This window comes from Petaurus breviceps, unplaced genomic scaffold (assembly GCF_028583685.1).
Source record: "Petaurus breviceps papuanus isolate PSGF00001 unplaced genomic scaffold, PetGlider_PUasm1.0 81, whole genome shotgun sequence".
Taxonomy (NCBI): domain Eukaryota; kingdom Metazoa; phylum Chordata; class Mammalia; order Diprotodontia; family Petauridae; genus Petaurus; species Petaurus breviceps.
Genome location: NW_027186546.1, coordinates 9,178,856 through 9,198,852, shown reverse-complemented (window position 1 = coordinate 9,198,852; position 19,997 = coordinate 9,178,856). Strand labels below are relative to the sequence as shown.

The 19,997-nt window shown below is 34.9% G+C and overlaps 1 protein-coding gene across 1 annotated transcript in view; it reads right to left on the bottom strand.

Annotated features, from left to right (window-relative positions):
- Positions 1-863: 863 nt before the first annotated feature.
- The window catches only part of LOC138176140 (transcription initiation factor TFIID subunit 3-like), a 260,782-nt gene continuing 241,648 nt past the window's right edge, over positions 864-19,997 (bottom strand). Inside the window, exons 5-7 of the mRNA XM_069106910.1 lie at positions 18,582-18,837; positions 4,762-4,868; positions 864-2,880 (exon numbers count right to left, since the gene is read on the bottom strand). Coding sequence (XP_068963011.1) covers positions 2,766-2,880; positions 4,762-4,868; positions 18,582-18,837 — 478 coding nt within the window. The 3' untranslated portion in view covers positions 864-2,765. The remainder of the gene's footprint in view (positions 2,881-4,761; positions 4,869-18,581; positions 18,838-19,997) is intronic.

The following is a 19,997-nucleotide window of genomic DNA, read 5'->3' as shown; positions in this document are numbered from 1 at the left end:
TAATAAGCAATTGGCTAGACCAAACATTTTCACTGGGATTTCAATTGTTGTGGTTCCCCCAACTGCTTTCTACTCCCACTTTTCTTCAAAAGCCAACAACGTTCCTTTGCTTTACGGAGTTTTCTGTTCTGAACTCAGTAAAATTTCCCCCAATTAGTGCATGTTTTTTTTTTTAAATGTAACATAAGCTTTCCTTTTCTTGTTCTGCTGTTCAACAAATAAGATAAATTAACACATATCCTTGCTTGTAGCATGCTTTATAGTTTCTACATTATTTTTTTTAGCAGTGTTAAGAAACCTAGAGATGTCCAATTTTTCCAACTTAGCCTTATAGAGGTAGTGTTTCATTTTCTTATACCCATTTTTTCTTGCATTTTCCAGAACTCTCCCTGGTTAGTGACAGTTGTCCACTAGAGACTGAGACTGAGCTCATTTCACACAGGCCGCTGCACTGCATAGGATGGTAACGGCTTTTGGTCTCTAGTGACCTGGGCTGGATTCAACTCAGTGACCTCGAGGTGAAAGGCTCCCTCCATATTCCATTACTAATCCCTTGAGCTATCCAGCCCCCTGAAAATGATTCTTTGGTTTTATTACTGCAAAGACCATTTATAAAATCATGAACTGGATTTAGGAAAGCAACCATGAAATAGCAAAGGACAACAAACTGATTGAAATTCCTTAAATGCAGTAATGTAGTATGGACTGAAGTCTCTCAGTATGATTGGCAAAAAAAAAGTTATATAGATACTTGTTTTCTTATTTCACTAGCATGACCTGCTCCCTTAAATATGGCAACTTTGGGTCCACTACCCATGTCTTAGGGAACAAAGTCCTAAAGGAAATAGAAAAGCAAACTATGAAACAGCCAACAATCTTTATTTGACCTCCCTTCCCAACACATACCAGAAAAAAAGGCCTAGTAAGTAGATTTGCATGTGTGTGAAAATGTTACAAAAAGAAGTAATAAAACATAGAATGATCCCAAATTAATACAAAACAGAACAAAACACATTCTCAGTGAATAAGATTAGTTGGGTGTTTGCAAGGATGGAACAATCTTTGGGGGTAGCATTAAACAAAGAGGGAAATGCAATATTGTACTCTAAGTTAGCCAACTCTACCTCCACTGATTTGCAATTTAACAGGCATGAGAGAAAAACCTTATTTCCCTATGCAGACTATATGTTTTAAAAATAAAATAAATTCATACTCTAATATCAATTAATGTGACCTTTAAAAGATTTGTTATATTTGTGTAACAGGTTGAAATCCGGTATACTAGAATTCAAGATATTTATCACTTCATGGCCCAAGAATTATTTCAAAATTAAGTAACAAAGCCTGGCTTTATTCCAAAGTCCCTGAAATATAAATGTTGTTCAAATTAAGTTCAATATTCCACATTAGGATAAATTATTTGCTTTACTGCAAAGACACTCAAATACATAATCAATGCTATAATAAAGTTTTGTGACATCCTGCAATTTGATTTTCTTCTTTAAAAATATTGACAGCATGCTTTATTTTAGTCTCAAATTATAAAACAGATGTGCAGAAACAAACATTATAAACACAAACTGCTACAGTGTCGGTTTTCTGACCTTTAATGAATCTACATGTCCTTTTTAATGAAAGTAAGCAAAAACACTAGATCGAAACAAAAGTTGACAAAATAAAACAATTTTAAAGATTTAGATCTCCTTGCTATTCTTCCATCTGTTAGGGCCCTTCTTCCTTCACAATGCTATTGGGTGGCTGCTCAGTTACTTCTTAACCTAAATTCTTTTGAAAAATAGTTCTTTCCCCTTCTGGGTTCATGGAAAACAGTAATTAGAGACATGGCTGAAATCACAGTGGATTTCAAAGACTGCTAGAATTAAACACGATAAAAAATTTAAAAATAAGTACTTCATAAATATTCAATATTTACATTAAGGGAAACCTTTTAATTTGAAGTATTTTTATACAAATTGATGAAATGTACAAGCAATGAGAAGAGACACCAGCAGCTTAAAGATCAACAAAATTATGAAACAACCAAAAATATAAAATATATTACAATTAACATAAAACAATCTGCACAAAAGAAAACTGGTCACAATAGAAACCTTTCTTTAAAAAAATAAGATATTTCACAAAAAGCATGAACATGTTTACATGTAAGTACTAAAAATTGTGGTGGTGGTGGGGAAATCATATATTCTTATCACAAAAATATTTACCAGCATCCCAACTGGAATTTTCTTTCATGTTATTACGATTATTTGACTATGCAGAGAAAAAAGCAGAAAACTATATTCAGACTAATGAAATCACTCCTTAAATTACAGTCAAAGCCATTTACACATTATCCTCTCATCTAACCCCTTAATGAAAAGGCTCTGGAGAGAAAGAAAATCAAAGGAGAAGAAAGATGATTTTTTATTTACAATACTTGTCACTGCTACTGTATAAATGTGAGAGTGCAAGATGGATCATCAACTCAATTAGCCCTCATGCCACTATATCTGAGTTTATGTTCAGGAGATGAAAACTTTCGATCATACAAAAAAATGTATCCCATGGGGGCCAAACGCATTCAGAAGATAACAGCTCAAGGTGGACCGTTTCTTCTTGTTACTGAATCATTCAAGATTCATAATCCCTCAAAAGGAAAGGCGCCTCAGATGGAAGAACTGCACCAAAACCTCCCTTCTTGAGACGTTAGAGAAGAAGCCCAAACGTGACATTCAGCAGTGGAGACCGAGCCCAGCCTGGGAGCTTCAGTGTGCTCGGTGCTTCCTCTTCTTATGTTTTTTGTCCTTCTTTTTGTTGGCACACATGGGACAGAACCACTGCATTTCTTCTGGGGGGGCAGCCATTATCCCAACACAGGGCCTACAAATTTTTATAGACAACCCACAAAATCTCAGTTAAACAATTTACTACTAAGTTAAATTTTCTTTTCTACGTTATTTAGACTTATTTCTTTCTAGCTTGTAACACAAAGTATAAAAATTTTTTAAATCAAATAGTTGTTTACATAGAATTTTATAGCCAAGAATATTTTTATTCCTTCTGACAAACTATTAATAATCAAATTTCAGTTGTTTTGAAAGAACCTATTAGTATACAAAGAAAATAGCTGACCCCAAATGTTTTTCCTACCAAATTATCTTTTTTTTTAACTTAAAGATTTTTGAGATGCTAAACTAACATTTGCATATATTTTAGAATATAAATGCTTCAAGGTCACATCCTATATTTGTTTAAAGACCTTTAACTATATCCCCTTCAAGGAAATTGAGATATGTTTTAATAGGATTTGAAATTATATTAGCACCAAAATTTTAATAATTTATAGCATCTGCTAAATTAGTCATAAGATATTTAACCATCATTTAGTAAAAGACTACAATTGTCAGAGGATAGTTTTCCTATGAAGCACAAAAATAACAAGTATTTATCCCAGTAATTCTCTCTACCTTTTTTTGTAAAAACATTTAAAATGTGAGGATTCTTTCAGTAAATTGTACCAAGCTGAACTCTGGATGGTGGGACTCATAAGTTCCTCTTTAGTAGTCTTGGTAACATCAGAAGACATGTGAACAGTGGAATAGTGGTTAAAATCTTTTTTTTTTTTTTTAAAGCAAATAAAGTCATTTAAACACCTAATTGTTAAATTGAAGTTTCTGAGAAAGAAATTATTCTTTGGGAAGGTTGGGACAGGGAGGAGTATTTGGAGAAGAAATAGAGAAAAAAAACTATGTATTTACTCCTTTAAAAACTGCTTTGGTAAACAGAATATGTCATAAATATTCAAGAAATATTTGTAACAATCCAAAGTCCCATTTTTGACACTTCATTTTAGTGTGACCTTTAGTAGGTCATACTATCCCCTCTCCCACCCCGCACATCCCCGGGGCCTCAATGTTTTCATCTGTAAAATGAGGTGACTAGACAGGAAGGCCTCTGCACTCCCTTCCAGCTCTACATCTATGAACCTCTGAGCTTTCTGTGCTTCAGTAAGACTGTGTACTTCTACAGACCCTTCAATTACTAAGCTCCAGAAGGTACTATGAAATAATATTAGCAACTGTAATTTCTATGGAGTTTTAAGCTTTTTGAAGGGCTCTCCATACATGATACTATTTGAAAGTAAGTCTCACCTTGATGTTATAGCTGGCGACTTGGTAGGGCAGATGGGAACAAATCTAGGCCTGCTAAGTCCTGTGTCTATGAGGGGATCTACACACAACACTTTTTTTTTAGTATGGTATTATGGTAATCATTTTAGGCAGTTTTTTTTTTTTTGTGAGAGGATAATATTTGTTACTGTTGTGTTTCAATGGCGATGGGCATGTCTGATGAGAAAATTCTCTATCCAATATAGATCAGCACTACTATATAACTTGTATTCTTTTTAAAAAAAAATATAAAAAGAAATTTTAACATTTACTTTTAAAATTTTGAATTCCAAATGCTCTCTCTACCTCCTGGCTGCTCCTCAACCCTTGAGAACACAGTTTCTCTTCTTAAAGAGTTGCCTGGGTACTGAAAGATTAAATCACACATCCAGAACCATGTACTATGTGCCAAAGGCAGGACGGGAACCCATGCCTTCTAGACTAAGAGACTGACTCTAGAGTCACTCAAGTCACTCATAATGCCACTCAAGTAATCATTGGCAGGCAATATTTCTTCAATGTGAAGGGGATGATATAACTAGTTTTCTTTTTCTCTTAAAAAATGTGAAGAGGAAAATTCTGAAGAACTTACCAATGGTACCAGTCATCACAGTCGTCACAGCCAATCATTGGACTGCCATCGTCTGGCTTGTTACACCCAGGACAGATCCAGATCTGATTGCCCCATTCATCTCTGATCTGTTGTTTTTTCAATATGGGGGAGTGAGGGAAGGAGACAAAAGCACAGAAAGGAACAAAGAGAATAAGCATTATTCTATACCTTAAATCCAAAGAGGCCAAAACCAAAACCAAAACTGAAAATAAGACATTCCTAATTAAAGGCATGACCATTTTCACTATTCTTCTGCTAGACAGAAAATAAGTAGTGATTGCTTAAGTGTTATTACCAAACAAAATAAATTCTAACTCTCTAAACTGCTTAAGGCATAAAACAATGTTTAGCACAGTATTTGGCACTTAATAAATGTTTGTTGATTCTCTTCCTCTCTCTGTAGCGTGTGTGCGCGCTCATGTGTGTGTGTGTGTGTGTGTGTGTGTGTGTGTGTGTACCTGTGAACAATAACATCTGTAACTGCCTTCTAATCCTAGAGAACATTCTAACATATACAGGCTTTTAGAGCCTTTAAAACAGTTACAGCTAACAAAGCTATGTAACTCCACTAGATATAGTTTTCTGCATGAGATACATGGATTCAATATACATAGAGAAACATGCATGTATTACTTTATTACTTATTAGCCAAACCCTTCTCCTGAACTAGCTGATAAGATCAAGGATATAAAAGAGTTGTTACTAAGTAACTTTCCATTCCCATTATGACATTTACAGTACAGTACAATCTACTAAAGGGCAAATGAAAGAATGTTAAGGAGGCCAAACATTTACCCATTCAAACACTGGTTTGCTGTATCTATCATATCCTCTCTATTTTAATCAACTTAGTTCTATAAACAGTGTACTTTTATTAGGAATTTCCTCAGAACTCCACAGAATGAAACCAATTTTAGGAAACAGTTCTACAGTTGCTTTCAAAAAGACATAAAATAGCAAAAGATTAAGAATTCTTATAATGGAATAGCTTATAATTTCATTTAGTTAATTTTGCAAGAATTTATCTATTCCTCCAACAACATTCTACTTTTATAGGAGCTTCACATAACAAAAGGGGGAAATCCTTTTCATTTTTTTTGTCCTGCTGACATGCTTTTCACATAAGGCTTGTTTAAAACTCACCAGTTTTGAAGGACTGAAAGCTGTTTTCATGGTACAGTGGACAAAGGCACACTCTGCTGGCATTAAAGATCTTTGTAGGCTATTCTATCATTCTCCCTCACTTAGTGATTTCAAGGAAAGATGTAAAGTGGGGTTAGAACTGCCAATCTCTGAAGCAGCAGTATGTGTAGCCCTTGCTGCCTCACTATCATGAAGTTCCTGGGTACATCTCCTTGTAAGTTAACTATTCCATTGATCTGTTCCCAAATGAATTTTATTTATTTATTTTGGAGAGGGGAAAGCTAGGCAATTGGGGTTAACTGACTTGCCCAAGGTCACACTGTTAATACCGTGTTTCCCCAATAATAAGACACTGTCTTATTACTTTTTTGGACAGAAAAACACCAGAGGGCTTATTTTCAGGGGAGGGCTTATTTTAATGAACATTGACAGCAATTTTAATAAACAGGTAAATGTGAACAAAAAAATGTACCTTTATTCAATAAGCAAATCACTGGGGAAGAACAGGATGACGCACTCACTGCTGCAGCTCTGATTGGATGCAGCTCGGAGCGCGGTGTGCGTTTCACGGGGAGGGGGACGGTGCAGCGCAGGGGATCACCTTCACTACAGTAGCAATCTCAATAGGGCTTATTTTCGGGGGAGGGCTTATTTTAGAGGAATCTTACACAGTGAAGGGAGGGCTTATTTTCGGGATAGGTCTTATTATCGGGGAAACACGGTAAGTGTTGTCAAGTGTCTGAGGCCGGATTTGAACTCAGGTACTCTTGACTCCTGACAGTGATCTATTCACTACACCACCTAGATGCCTCTTCCCAAATGCATTTATAATAAAATATTTTGAATTTTATTTTTGTGTTTGTATTTTATTTCCTTACTGTAGTATAACCTCTATAAGGGCAGGGATGGACACTGAACTGTTTTCAGTTCTTTGTGATTTGCAAAAAGTGCTGCTATAAATATTTTAGTATACTTGGAGCTTTTCTTTTTGTTAATGACTTTCTTACAGTATAAACCTAGTATTAGAATCTCTTGGTCCAGAGTTATGAAAACTTTAGTCACTTGATCTACATGATTTCAAATTGCTTTTCAGAATGGTTGTATCATTCCATAGCTCTACCAACAATGGATTACCATGCCTATTTTTTATGACCCCTCCACAACGAACTATCCTCATCTCTTGTCATCTTTGTCAATCTTCTGAGTGTTAGCTGAAACTTCCAAGGTTTTAAAAAAATTCACTTCTCATTATTATTTAAAACATTTTATCATATGGCTGGTAGTTTGCAATTTTCTTTTGAAAATTCCTTATTAAAATCTTTTGCTCATTTATTTAGAGGCAGCTGGTGGTAGGGGACAGAGTACCAGGCCTGGAGCCAGGAAGACCTGAGTTCAAATCCAGCCTCAGACTAGCTTTGTGAATCTGGGCAAGTCAGTATGCCTGTCTCATTTTCCTCAAATGGGGATAATAATGGCACCTACCTCATAGGAATGCTGTGAGCACCAAATGAGACAATATTTGTAAAAGTGCTTAGAACAGTGACTGGCACATAATATGTACTATGTCAATGTTAATTCCCTTCAATTCCCTTTATTCACTGGGGAGTGGCTTTCTCTTCTATATTTGTGCATATCAGTTCCTCACCAGAGATATTTGATACAGTCTTTCTCCCCATTGACTGTTTTTCTTATTATTCGAGATGAATTAATTTTGTCTGTGTAAAAGTTCCTCAAATTCATTATATATTTTATCTTTTATAATGTCTCCTATTTCTTGTTTGGTCAGAGTCATCTCCTCTCCATAGCTGTGAAAGGCATATTACCTACGTCACTTCTAATTTTTTAATTGGCATAATCTTTAATATTCAGATCATGTCTATTTTGAACTTATTATGGATTATATTATAGGATGTTGCTGTAAAAATAGTTTCTGAAAACATGCTTGCATAGCTAGGTAGCTGGGTTTTTAGAGGACACATTTCCATTTGGGATGCAGGTGCTCTTACTGTGGAACTTGGCCAATGGAGCCAAGTCAAATCAAGTAGCATTGTTAAGTGCTTATTGTGTGCCAGGCAGGGTGCTAAGCACTGGGGATACAAAGATTGGCAAAAACAGTCCTTGCACTCAGGGAACTCACATTCTAATGGGGAAAATAGGCAAAGAGTTATGCAATATTATGTATATGTGTGTGTGACATACAATATGTTACATTGTCTATTTTATTATATTGTCTATATATTATAGATATTATACATCACATATATATTTACATAGAACATATGTTACGTGCATATACTCTGTATATGTATGATGTATAGAGAAAGAATTTACTTATTTATTCATTCATTCATTTATGGACCCTGTGAAGTTTATATTCTACTGTCATCCCTTTTAAAACCCCTGCACTCTAGGATGAAGTGTTGATGAATAAATGCTTGCTTAATGACTTCACTAGTAAGCTGGTGGCCAAAAATCTACTGGTAAAAGAAAATTATCAACAATAAAAACAAAACCAAAACCAAACTCTGCCTTGAAACCATAAAGAAGGGTGTCAGTGTGAACACAAAGAATTGCTTATTCTTGTGAAAGCCGGTATCAGGGCATGTGGAAAGCAGCTAAACCAAGTCTTTAAAGACCTGACATTGTACTTCTTGCTCCTGTGATCTCCAAGAGGTGCCAGAAAACTGGACTAGACTGCTTTTTGACCTTTTGCTTGTTGTTTTTTCTTTGCAAAAAAAGAAAAATTTATCATTTAGAGGCTTTTCCAATAATGGCATAGTGCCCCCCTCCCCTTTAAATCTCGATTGTGGTCATCAAATACCAGAAATGTAACTAGCTTTTAATAATTTTTCAGAAATGGCATAGTGATGGGCGTTTGTTTCTTATCTCCTTAGGTTTTGCTCTCACTCTCGGCTGTGTCCTACTTGGCAAAGATTTGGCAGAAGAGGCATTTGTCAATCAACAATTTTCTACCAATAATTTTTAGCTTATCTAATACCTTCAGTAGTCTCTTCTTCTGTTCTTCCAATATTTTCCCCTAGATACAGTGAAATCATTTAGGTAAACCAACAATTCCAAGTAATTCGTGTCACTAGCCATGTAGGAAGTTGTCCAAAAAAACCCTTTTATGACATTTAAATTGGTAGACTCATACTAGACAGAAAACTTTAAATTATTTAAGCTTTACTAGCTTAGAACTGCATTAAAACTTTTGAGATACCCTGTACAGGAAGTGATTAAACTGTCCACACCTTTTCCCCCTAGTGATCCCAATACTGTACAAATACTTCAAAAGTCAAAGAAAGTTGAAGAGAAATAGAGATTAAAGGTATACTAAAACATTCATAGCAATTCTATAGTAGCAAAACAACTATAGCAAAACTTTCTTCGGTAAAGCAATCAAATGCCATCAATTAATGAATAGCAGGAAAAAAAAACCTATGTTGTATGGAATAATGGGTATCTTTGTACACTAACATATGACAAACATGAAGAATTCAGATACATATGGGAAAATTAGCATGAACTGATGCAGAGCAAAATAAATAGACAAGCAAACAACATGGGACCTGGAGAACAGATATTAACATGTTCTTCTCCTTCATGGCATGGAGACAAGGAATGAGTAGGAAAGAAGTATTGCATGTGCTGTCATAAGAGGTCCTTTGATCAGATGTTTTTACTTCATTTTCTTTGTCACAAAGGAAGGTTCAGAGGTGGGAGGGGAAAAGACTGTGATGTAACAACAGAAAGTTTCAATGAAATGTTTAGAATTTAATTGCTTATCTATACTTCCTCTGTCTTTCTCATCAGAATTGCTTCTTGTTTCTTCAGAATTTCATTCTTAAAAATCATCTGTTGTAAAATATGACCAATGCATTTGTTTTGTTTTTAAACGAGAAATCTTTCCTATAATAGAGGATTCTGTAGGAGAGGAATTGAAGGATCATTGGGGAGTTACCATGCTATTTTTTTTAAAAAGCAGCATATACAAATACATACACATATAGGCTGTCCCAAAAGTCCTGAGTGCAGTTTCAAGGCAGAAAAGTTTAAAATTTTATCAAAGCCTTTGCTAAAATTTTATCAAAGTATTTGGCCTTCAGGCTATGCTTGTAAAATAGAGGTGCAGGCTAGATGATAATAAAACTATGTAAATTGAGAACTTGCCTTGTCAGAACCAAACAATAGTCATTAATGCTCATTGTCAACTTGGATAAAGGCACAGGGAGCATGCTTAGCAAATTTTCAGGGGACACAAAGTTTGTGGGGAAGATAGGCACTGTTATTTTTTCTAGCTCTATGAAGTAGCTCTTTGTTAGTCTGATTGGCATGCCACTGAATAAGTTAACAAACTTAAGTAATACTTTCCTTTTTATTATATCGGTATGGGTCAAGAATGTTTAATAACACTCCAATTATTCTGACAAATGCTAGGGGGCATTCAGAGTTCATTAGTTCTCTCTTGGAAGGTGGAGAATGCTTTTCATTATGGGAGCTTTAGAAGTGTCTTGGGTCATTGTCTTTCACAGTTAATCATCCTTACAATATTGCTGTTACTGTGTACAATGTTCTTCTGCTTCTGCTTACTTCACTTTGCTTCAGTTCATATAAGTCTTCCCAGGTTGTTCTGAAATCATCCTTCTCATTCTTTCTTATACCACAATAGTATTCCATCAAAATCATATACCATAACCTGTTCAACTATTCCCTAGCTGACAGGTATCCCTTCAGTTTTCAATTCTTTGTCACCACAAAAAGAGCTGCCAAAAATATCTGTGTAAAAATCTTCTTTATGTAAAATTTTTCTTTGATCCCTTTGGGATACAGACCTAGTAATGGTATTGCTGAGTCAAAGGATATGTATAGTCTGACAGCTCCTTAGGTATAGCTACTAACTATTCTCCAGAATGGCTGAAGTAGTTCACAAGTCTCCCAACAATGCACTAGGATGCTAATTTTCAACATCCCCTCTAGTCTGTGTCCTTTTCTGTCACATTAGCCTATCTGATCAGTATAAGATGGCACCTCAGAATTGTTTTAAATTGCATTTCTCTAATCAGTAATGATTTTGAGCATTTTTTCACATGACTATTGATAGCTTTGACTTTTTCTTCTAAAAACTGCATGTTCATATCCTTTGACCATTTATCAAACGGAGAATGGATCCCTATATATTTATGAAATGAGGCCATCAGAGAAACTTGCTAAAGTAAAATTCTCCTCCCCCCCACTTTCCTATTTTCCTTTTAATTTTGGCTACATGAATTTTGTTTGTGCAAAGCCTTTTAATTTCATGTAACCAAAATTATCTATTTTACTTTTCATGATCCTCTCTATCTCGGTTGGTCATAAACTCTTCCCTTATCCATAAGCCTGATAATTACATTTTCCCAAACTCCCCTAATTTACTTATTGATGATATCACCCTTTATGTCAAAACCATTCATTCTATTAATTTATTATTTATTTGTTCATTTTGATGATGTGAGATATTTGATCTATGCCTAGTTTCTGCCAGATTGCTTTCAAGTTTCCCAGCAATTTTTGTCTAATGTTTAGTTCTTACCCCAAAAGCTTGGATCTTTGGGTTTATCAAACACTAGACTCCTATGGTAATTTACTACTGTGTATTGTATACCTAACCTATTCCATTTATCCACCATTCTATTTCTTAACCAGCAAGATTACCATTTTGTAGTTTGAAATCTGGAACTTCTAGGTTGCCTTAACATTTTTTTTCCATTGGTTCCCTTGATATTCTTGACCTTTTGTTCTACCAGATAATTTTAAAAAATTACTTCTACCAGATACTATTTTTTTCTAGCTCTCTAAAATAATTTTTTGGTAGTTGGGTATGGTATTGAATAAATTAACTTAGGAAGAACTGTCATTTTTATTATATTGACTCAGCCGATTATCTACAAACAATGAAAACTTCTCCAATTATTTAGATCTGTCTTTATCTGTGTGAAAAGTATTTTATGATTGTGTTCATATAATCCCTGGGTTTTCTTGGTAGGTAGATTCCCAAGAATTTTATATAGTCTGCAGTTATTTTAAAGAAAAATCTTTCTATCTCTTGTTGCTGGGTTTTGCTAGTAGTACATAGAAATGTGGATGATTTATATGGGGTTATTTTATTTCCTGCATTTTTGCTGAAGTTATTGTTTCAAAGAGTTTTTTAGTTGATTTTCTAGGGCTCTCTAAGTATATCATCTACAAAAAGTGATAGTTTTGTTTCCTCATTGCCTATTTTTATTCCTTCAATTTCTTTTTCAGGTCTTACTGCTATAGCTACCTAGCATTTCTAGTACAATACTGAATAATGGTGGTGATAATGGACACCCTTACTTCATTTCTGATCTTATTCAGAAGGCTTCAAGTTTATTCCTGTTACAGATAATGCTTGCTTTCAAACAGATACTACTTATTGTAAGACAGGCTCCTATTATTCCTATGCTTTCTGGTGGTTTTTTTTTTTTAATAGAAATGAGTGTTATATTTTGCCAAAGGCTTTTTCTGCATCTATTGATATGATCACATGCTTTTTTTTTTATTGATATGGGCAATTATGCTAATAGTTTTCCTAATATTGAACCAGTCCTGTATTCCTGTTATAAATCCCACTTGGTGATATATTGCTATAATTTCCTTGCTGGTATTTTATTTAACATTTATGCATTGATATCCATTAAGAAAATTGGTCCAAAGTTTTCTTTCTCTGTTTTTGCTCTCCCTGGTTTAGTTATCAAAACCATATTTATGTCATAAAAGGAATTTAGTAGGACTCCTTTACATATTTTTTCAGATGGTTTAAATAGTATTGAGATTAATTGTTCCTTAAATATTTGATAGAATTCACTTGTAAATCCATCTGTTCTGATGATTTTTTTCTTAGAGAGCTCAATAATGGTTTGTTCAATTTCTTTGTCTAAAGCAGGGTTCTTTTAAGTATTCTGTTTCCTCTTCTGTTAATTTAAGCAGTTTGGATTTTTGTAAATATCAATTTCACTAAGATTGTCAATTTTACTGACATATAATTGGGTAACATAATTTACTATCTGCTTTAATTTCATCTTCATTGGTGGTGCATTTACCTTTTTAATTTTTGATATTAGTAATTTAGTTTTCTTTTTATTTAATCAAAGGAACCAGTGGTTTGTCCTTTTAATTTTTTTTTCATAAAACCAGCTCCTGGTATTATTAATTACTTCCATTTTTTAAGTTTCAATTTTATTAATCTCTCCTTTAATTTTCAGAATTTCAATGCTGGTGCTTAATCAGGGATTTTAAATTTGTTGTTTTTTTTTTAAGTTGCATACCCAACTCATTGATCTGCTCTTTCTCTGATGTATGCATTTAGAGACATAAAATTTCCCCCAAGTACTACTCTGGTTGCATCCCACAAATTTTGAAATGTTGTCTCATTGTTGTCATTTTCTTTAACTAAATTATTGATTGTTTCTATAATTTGTTCTTTGATTCATTCATTCTTTACGATTAATTTTCAATGAACTTTTAATGTATGCTTTTATTGAATGTATTGTTTATTGCATTATGGTATGAAAACACTGCATTTAATATTTCTGTTTTTCTGACTTTGGTTGTGAGGTTTTTATGACCTTATACATGGTCAATTTTTGTAAAGGTGCTGTACAACTGAGAAAAAGGTGGGCTCCCTTCTATTCCCATTCATTTTTCTCCACAGTGCCAGTATCTCTAACTTTTCTAAGATTTTATTCATCTCCTTGACTTCTTATTTAACTTTATGGTTAGATATATCTAGCCCTGAGAGGGGAAAATTGAGGCCTCCTTCCCTAGCTAGTATAATTTTACTATCTATTTCTTCCCATAATTCATTTAACTTTCCCTTTAAGAATCTGGATGCTATGCTACTTATTGCCTATGTTTAATAGTGACATTACTTTATCATCTATGGTTACTTTTAGCAAGATGTAGTTTCCCTGCTTATCTCTTTTAATTAGGTCTATTTTAGCTTTTGCTTTGTTTGAAGTCACAACTGCTACCCCTGCCTTTTTTATTTCAGCTGAAGCACAATAGATTCTGCACCAGGCCCTCTGTGTGTTTCTCTCTTTTAAGTGTGTTTTGTAAACAACATAACCACAAGATTCTGGTTTCTAATCTATTTTGCTATCCACTATTTCAGGAGTGAATTCATCCAATTTACATTGGATGCATTTTCCTCCATCCTATTTTCTCCTGTTTATCTTTTTTTCTCTTTTTTGTCCCACCCCTACTCTAAAGTTTGCGTAACTTTTGACAACTTCCTTCTTTTATTACCCCACTTTCTTCCTCTTATCCCTTTTCCCTCCTATTTATCTATTGGATAAGATAGATTTCTATTATCAATTGAGTGTGTATGTGTACACATACATACATGTATGTGTTTCTTTCTGAACCAATTTAGATGTGAGGTTCAAGCGTTGCCCACCACCCACCTCCTTTCCCTTTCCACTATAAAATCTCTTTGCCTCTTTTATGTGAGATAATTTCCCCCATTCTTTCTCTTCCTTCCCTCTTCTCCCAGGGCATCCCTCCTTTTCGCCTATCCATTTTAGTTTTGTATCATCCCAACATAATTGACTTTGCTTCTGAACCCTCTATGTAGAATCCTTCTAACTGTCCTAACAATGATAAAGTTCTTAGAAGATACATGTATCATCTTCCCATAGAGAAAGGCAAACAATTTAACCTTAATGAGTCCCTTATTTCTCTTTCATGTTTACCCTTTTATGCTTCTCAAGTCTTGTACTTGAAAGTCAAATTTTCTATTTTACTCTTATTTTTTTCATCAGGAATACTCTAATTCATCAAATGTCTTATTTTTTCTGTGAAGGATTATAACATAACATAACATAACATAACATAACATAATATGATTTTGCTGGGTAGGTTATTGTTGGTGGTAATCCCAGTTCTCTTGCCTTCATATTCCAAGCCCTCTTCTCCTTTAGCATGGTAGCCACTAAATTTTGTGTGATCCTGACTGGTTTCATGGTATTTGAATGGCTGATTTCTAGTTGCTTGAAGTATTTTCTCTTTGACCTGGGAGCTCTAGAATTTGGCTGTTATATTTCTGGGAGTTTTCATTTTGGGATCTCTGTCAGGGGTGAATGGTAGATTCTTTTAATGTCTATTTTACCCCTCTGGTTCAAAGATATTGAGAAAGTTTTCCTTGATAATTTCTTTTTTTCCTTTTTTTCACAATTTAAAAAAATTTTAAACTTAAATACAGAATGAGAAAAGAAAAAAAAATTGCCATGTACACAGCAGACCATGGGAGAGGATACAATATTTATATATATTTATACAATATTATTTTATAATAATACATTTCCATTTCAAGAAAACCTATGTAATAAATACTACACATTGTTTTCAAAGCTGACCAGCTTTTTTTGCCTCCTTGTTGTTTCTCTTCTGTTCTCTGCTGTGTACTTTTTATTTACTCTCCCCCCACTTCCTTTTTCACCCTCAAGAAGGCTACAATTACACATGGATGGACACACACACACACACACACACACATATATATATATATATTCATACACATATATGTAAGACCATACCATGCTTCCCTTTGCCCAGTTCTAGTTTTCAAGGAATTATTTTCTTCCTTAAGTTTTTGGCTGACTTTCTTTTCACAATTTTCTTGGGTTGCTTTTATTTTTTTTTCTGATTTTTTTCTCAATTTCTTTTATTTGTTTTTTAAAGTCCTTTTTAAATTCTTCTAAGAACTCTTTTTGTGGTTGGGACCATTTGACATTTCTCAATGAAAAAGGAGTGGCTTTTAAAAGTCCATTATCTTTCTCTGAATATGAACTCAGATCTTCTCTATCCCCTTAGTAGCTATTTATGGTTGGGTTCTTTCTCCTTTGCTTACTCATCTTTATTTATTTTTTGTTTTATTTTGGGTTTTTTTTTAATCGGCTATTGGCATAATAAAGTTATAGTCCTAAGATATGGGGAATGATACCTCAAGCTTCAGGTCCTTCTTACTGTTATTTTCTGATATTTGTCTCAGGGCCCAACCTAGGGTTCTGCTCTCCACTCCTAAGCCACAGTTAGGACCCCCAGCCACACTGTGCCACAAAAGATCTTTTTCCCTGTGGTCTCTCTAATGGCTGAAAACTTTGGCTGTTCTTTCTGCCCTGGAACTGAAACCAGGGACTCTGCTCTCCTGCAAGTGCCCACAGTCAACATAGTCACTACTGTACTCGCCAGGTATTAGCTTCTTCTCCCTGCAGCCACAGCCTGGGATGCACCTGGTTAGCACAGCTGTGCTTGGTGTTTTTTGGCAGTGGAAGATCCTTCAATCTTCTCCCACTAAGCCCTCAGACCCCAACACAGTCTTAGAGATGAAAGTTTTGAGGCTCTCTCTCAACCCACCTGCCCCCAAAGCTTGTTGTCTGTTGATTCTGCAGAGTAGAACTGGAGGTGTTTGCACTTCACTCAGGCAATGGAGGTTGTGGAGGTTGGGTGTTTCCTGGGGTCTTCTCAAACTGTCTCAGCAATTGCTTTACCCTATATTTATTTCTGCTGCTCTGAGGCAACACTCTTTTTTTGTGGAGGAAATTTGGAGAGCTGAAAGTTTTCTGACATACTCAGTCATCTTCCCAGAATCCTCTCCTGATAATTTCATGGAATATGATGTCTAGGCTTTCTTTGATCATGGCTTTTCAGTAATCCAGTAATTCTTAAATAGCTCTCCTTGATCTATTATCCAGGTCAGTTCTTTTTTCTGAGGAGATATTTCATATCTCCTTTTTTTTTCCCCATTCTTTTGGTCTTGCTTTATTGTTCCTTGATGTTTCATGGAGTCATTAACTTTCACTTGCCCAATTCTAATTTTTAAGGAATTGTTTTCTTTGGCGAGCTTTTGTACTTTTTCATTTGGCCAAACTGAGGCAAACAGAAGTTAAGTGACTTGCCCAGGGTCACATAGCTAGTGTGTGAAGCCATATTTTAACTCATGTCTTCCTGACTCCAGGCCCAGTGCTCTATCCACTGTACCACCTAGCTGCCCCAAATTCATAGACTGAATTTCCTCAGGAAGGAGTTTCCTTACATGGATGAAATCATAAGCCAGAGGAAAAAGAAAAACTGTAAAGTATGGATAGGTTGCTGGGGATTTAAAGACAAAAAATGGAAGTGGCCTTGTCCTCAATAAGTTTACATTCAACTGAGGGGAAACATGTATAGTACAAAGATAGGCAAACAAAAAATAAAAGTAAAAGTATTTTGGAGTAGGAAGAACAGTAAAATCTGAGGTTACAGGAAAAGCCTCAAGGAAGAGGTAACATGAGTTGGCCCTGGAATGGAGCTCAAGAGCTTAGATAGGTTGTGATTTACACTACTGGAATAACTACCTAAATCAATGAGATCACAAATCTTTTTAAGCACTGAAGTATAACTGAAAAGCATGTTTGGAATTTTAGAATTTGGCTTTGTTATACCATCAAGGAATGAAGACTGCTATATTCACATGCCCACTAATCTGAAATGGCAACAAAGAGCCTATATATCTTCCACCCCTCCCACATGTCTCAAGCTGTGTCTAATTATTTGTGTAACACAGTTTTATCTGGGGATTCTTATGTTCCTAAAAACAGAGGCTAGAAATAAAAGTAGAGTGTGACACACAAGAAAGAACATCAGACTTGAAGTCCCAGAACCTGATCTCAATTCTAGCTCTGCCATTGACTTCTGTGACCCAAGTCAGGTCACCTTTCTAGACCTGCTTCTTGATCTATGAAATGAGGGATATGGACTATATTACTCTCCGATGACACTTGGAGCTCTAAAATGTATGATCCTATGATCAGCCACTATACAAAATTACCTTTGAAATATAACTTTTATTAAAAATTTTCATTATAACAAGGTAAGATAAAGCTGAATAATTTATAATAATTTATCTTCAAATAAAAGTAAATGTTAGAGGTCCAGCCATTCGGCAAAGAAATTTGGAACTATGCCCAAAAAGTTATTAAACTATGCATACACCTTGACTCAGTAATATGTCTAATAGGTCTAACCCCAAAGAGATCAAAGAGGAACAAGATTCATTTGTACAAAAATATTTATAGGAGCTCTTTTCATGGAGGGAAAAAACTGGAAACTAAAGGAGTGTTTATTAATTGGGGAATGGCTGAACAAATTATTATTTGAAGAGGATGGAATACTATTGTGCTATAAGAAATGATGAAGAGGATGGTTTCAGAAAAACTTAGGAAGAAAAACTTCTATGAACTGATACAAACTGAAGTGAGCAGCACCAGGAGAATAATTTATGCAATAACAATTATTATGAAGATAATGAACTCTGGAAGACTTAGGAACTTTGATCAATACAATGACCAACCACAATTCTAAAGGACTCATAATGACACATGTTATGTATAGAGCTTCAGAAAGAAAGGACTCATAGTGCAGACTGAAATATATATGTACATATATCTATACGTATATTTTGTTTTTTGGACAGGGCTAATTTGGGAATTTGTTTTGCTTGACTATGCACATTTGTAACAAGTTTTATTTTTCTTGTCTTCTCAATAGGTAAGGTCAAGGAAAGAAGAAAATATGTAACTATAAATAAAATTAAAAAAAAAAAAGGAAATGTTACATACCACATAGTTACTGACTGTTTCTGTCACAACACTACGAACAGGTGCTTTGGAACCTCCTGGTGCTATGATCGCAGGAGAAGGTGGAGGAATCATAGCAGGTGATACAGAGGCTTGTGGAGGAGGTGGTACAGGCACTGGAGGAGGAGTCATGTGAACAGGTACAGGTGCTGGGGATGGTGCAGGTGGTGGTGATTTGGGTCTAGTAACAGAGGGAGATGGTTTAGCCTCTGGCGCTGGAACCACCTTGCTGATGACACTGTTAACACAAAAGAAGAAAATTGACCTAGGTAAGAATAAAACTGAATATTTAATTCAACAAACATTTATTAAGTATCTACAATGTTCAAGGGACTGTATGCTAGATGTTAGTAATACAAAGATCAAAACAGCTTTTGCCATCAAAAAGTTTATGTTCCACTGGAGGGATACAATATATACAAAAAGATAAGTCAATACAAAGAATTTCAAGAGGTAGAGAGCAAAGACACCTGGAAGAATCAATGAAGGGCCTCAGATAGGAGGTAGTACCTAACCTGGGCCTTGAAAGATGATAAGGATTGTAAGAGGTGGAAGTGAGGAAAATATATGTTCTGGAAATGATGTAAATAATATAGCTAATTCATTTTACTCATCTTTTAACAAAAGTCTTTTTTAATTTTTGATTTAGTGAGGGGAAGAAAAACCTTAAATTCAATGGCCTACATTAGTTGCTATTACCATCTAACCAAGATTATTATTTTTTTATTCTAGATGACAGCACATTATAACAGAATCAATATCTACTAGGATTCTTCCCCAAAGTCCTTGGTCCCATATATGTTAAGCTACTTCTTTCTCTAAAAGGCTAGGAAGTTGTCCCCAGGATTGATTGGCCCAGAGGACTATTGGTTCAAGTCAAGTTGCTATGACTTGGTTTCCTGAGCACTTAAAGGACATGTAATCCATGGAGTCCCAGAACTTCAGATTTGTAGAATGTTCCAAGAACACTTAAGTTAATAAAACCTCTGCCCTGAGTCACCACTCCTTGGCCTGCTGACCAGACTTATTTTCCTTGTAGGACTAAAAGTGGTCTCCTTTACCCAAGCAAGTGCTCAATCCTTGTTAAGTATCCTTTTTAGCTATAGCTAAATAAACTTCCTTAAAAAAAAAAATTCTGAACTTAAGAAATAAAATAAGCACTTCTATAACAAAGTAGAATGGAAAAAAAGGATTGCACATGAAACTGCAAATCTATTGTGTACAACTTGCTTTTCCTTTGAAATATATAAAAGTTATCATGTAACTTTCTTGATCTCCCCACCTTCCCCCATTCACCAGCCTAGAGATGGCTATTATTAGACACAAATAGGTGTGTGTGTAAAAAGCCATATTATACATACTTCTTTTTATTAGTTCTTTCACTGGATGCAGAGAGCA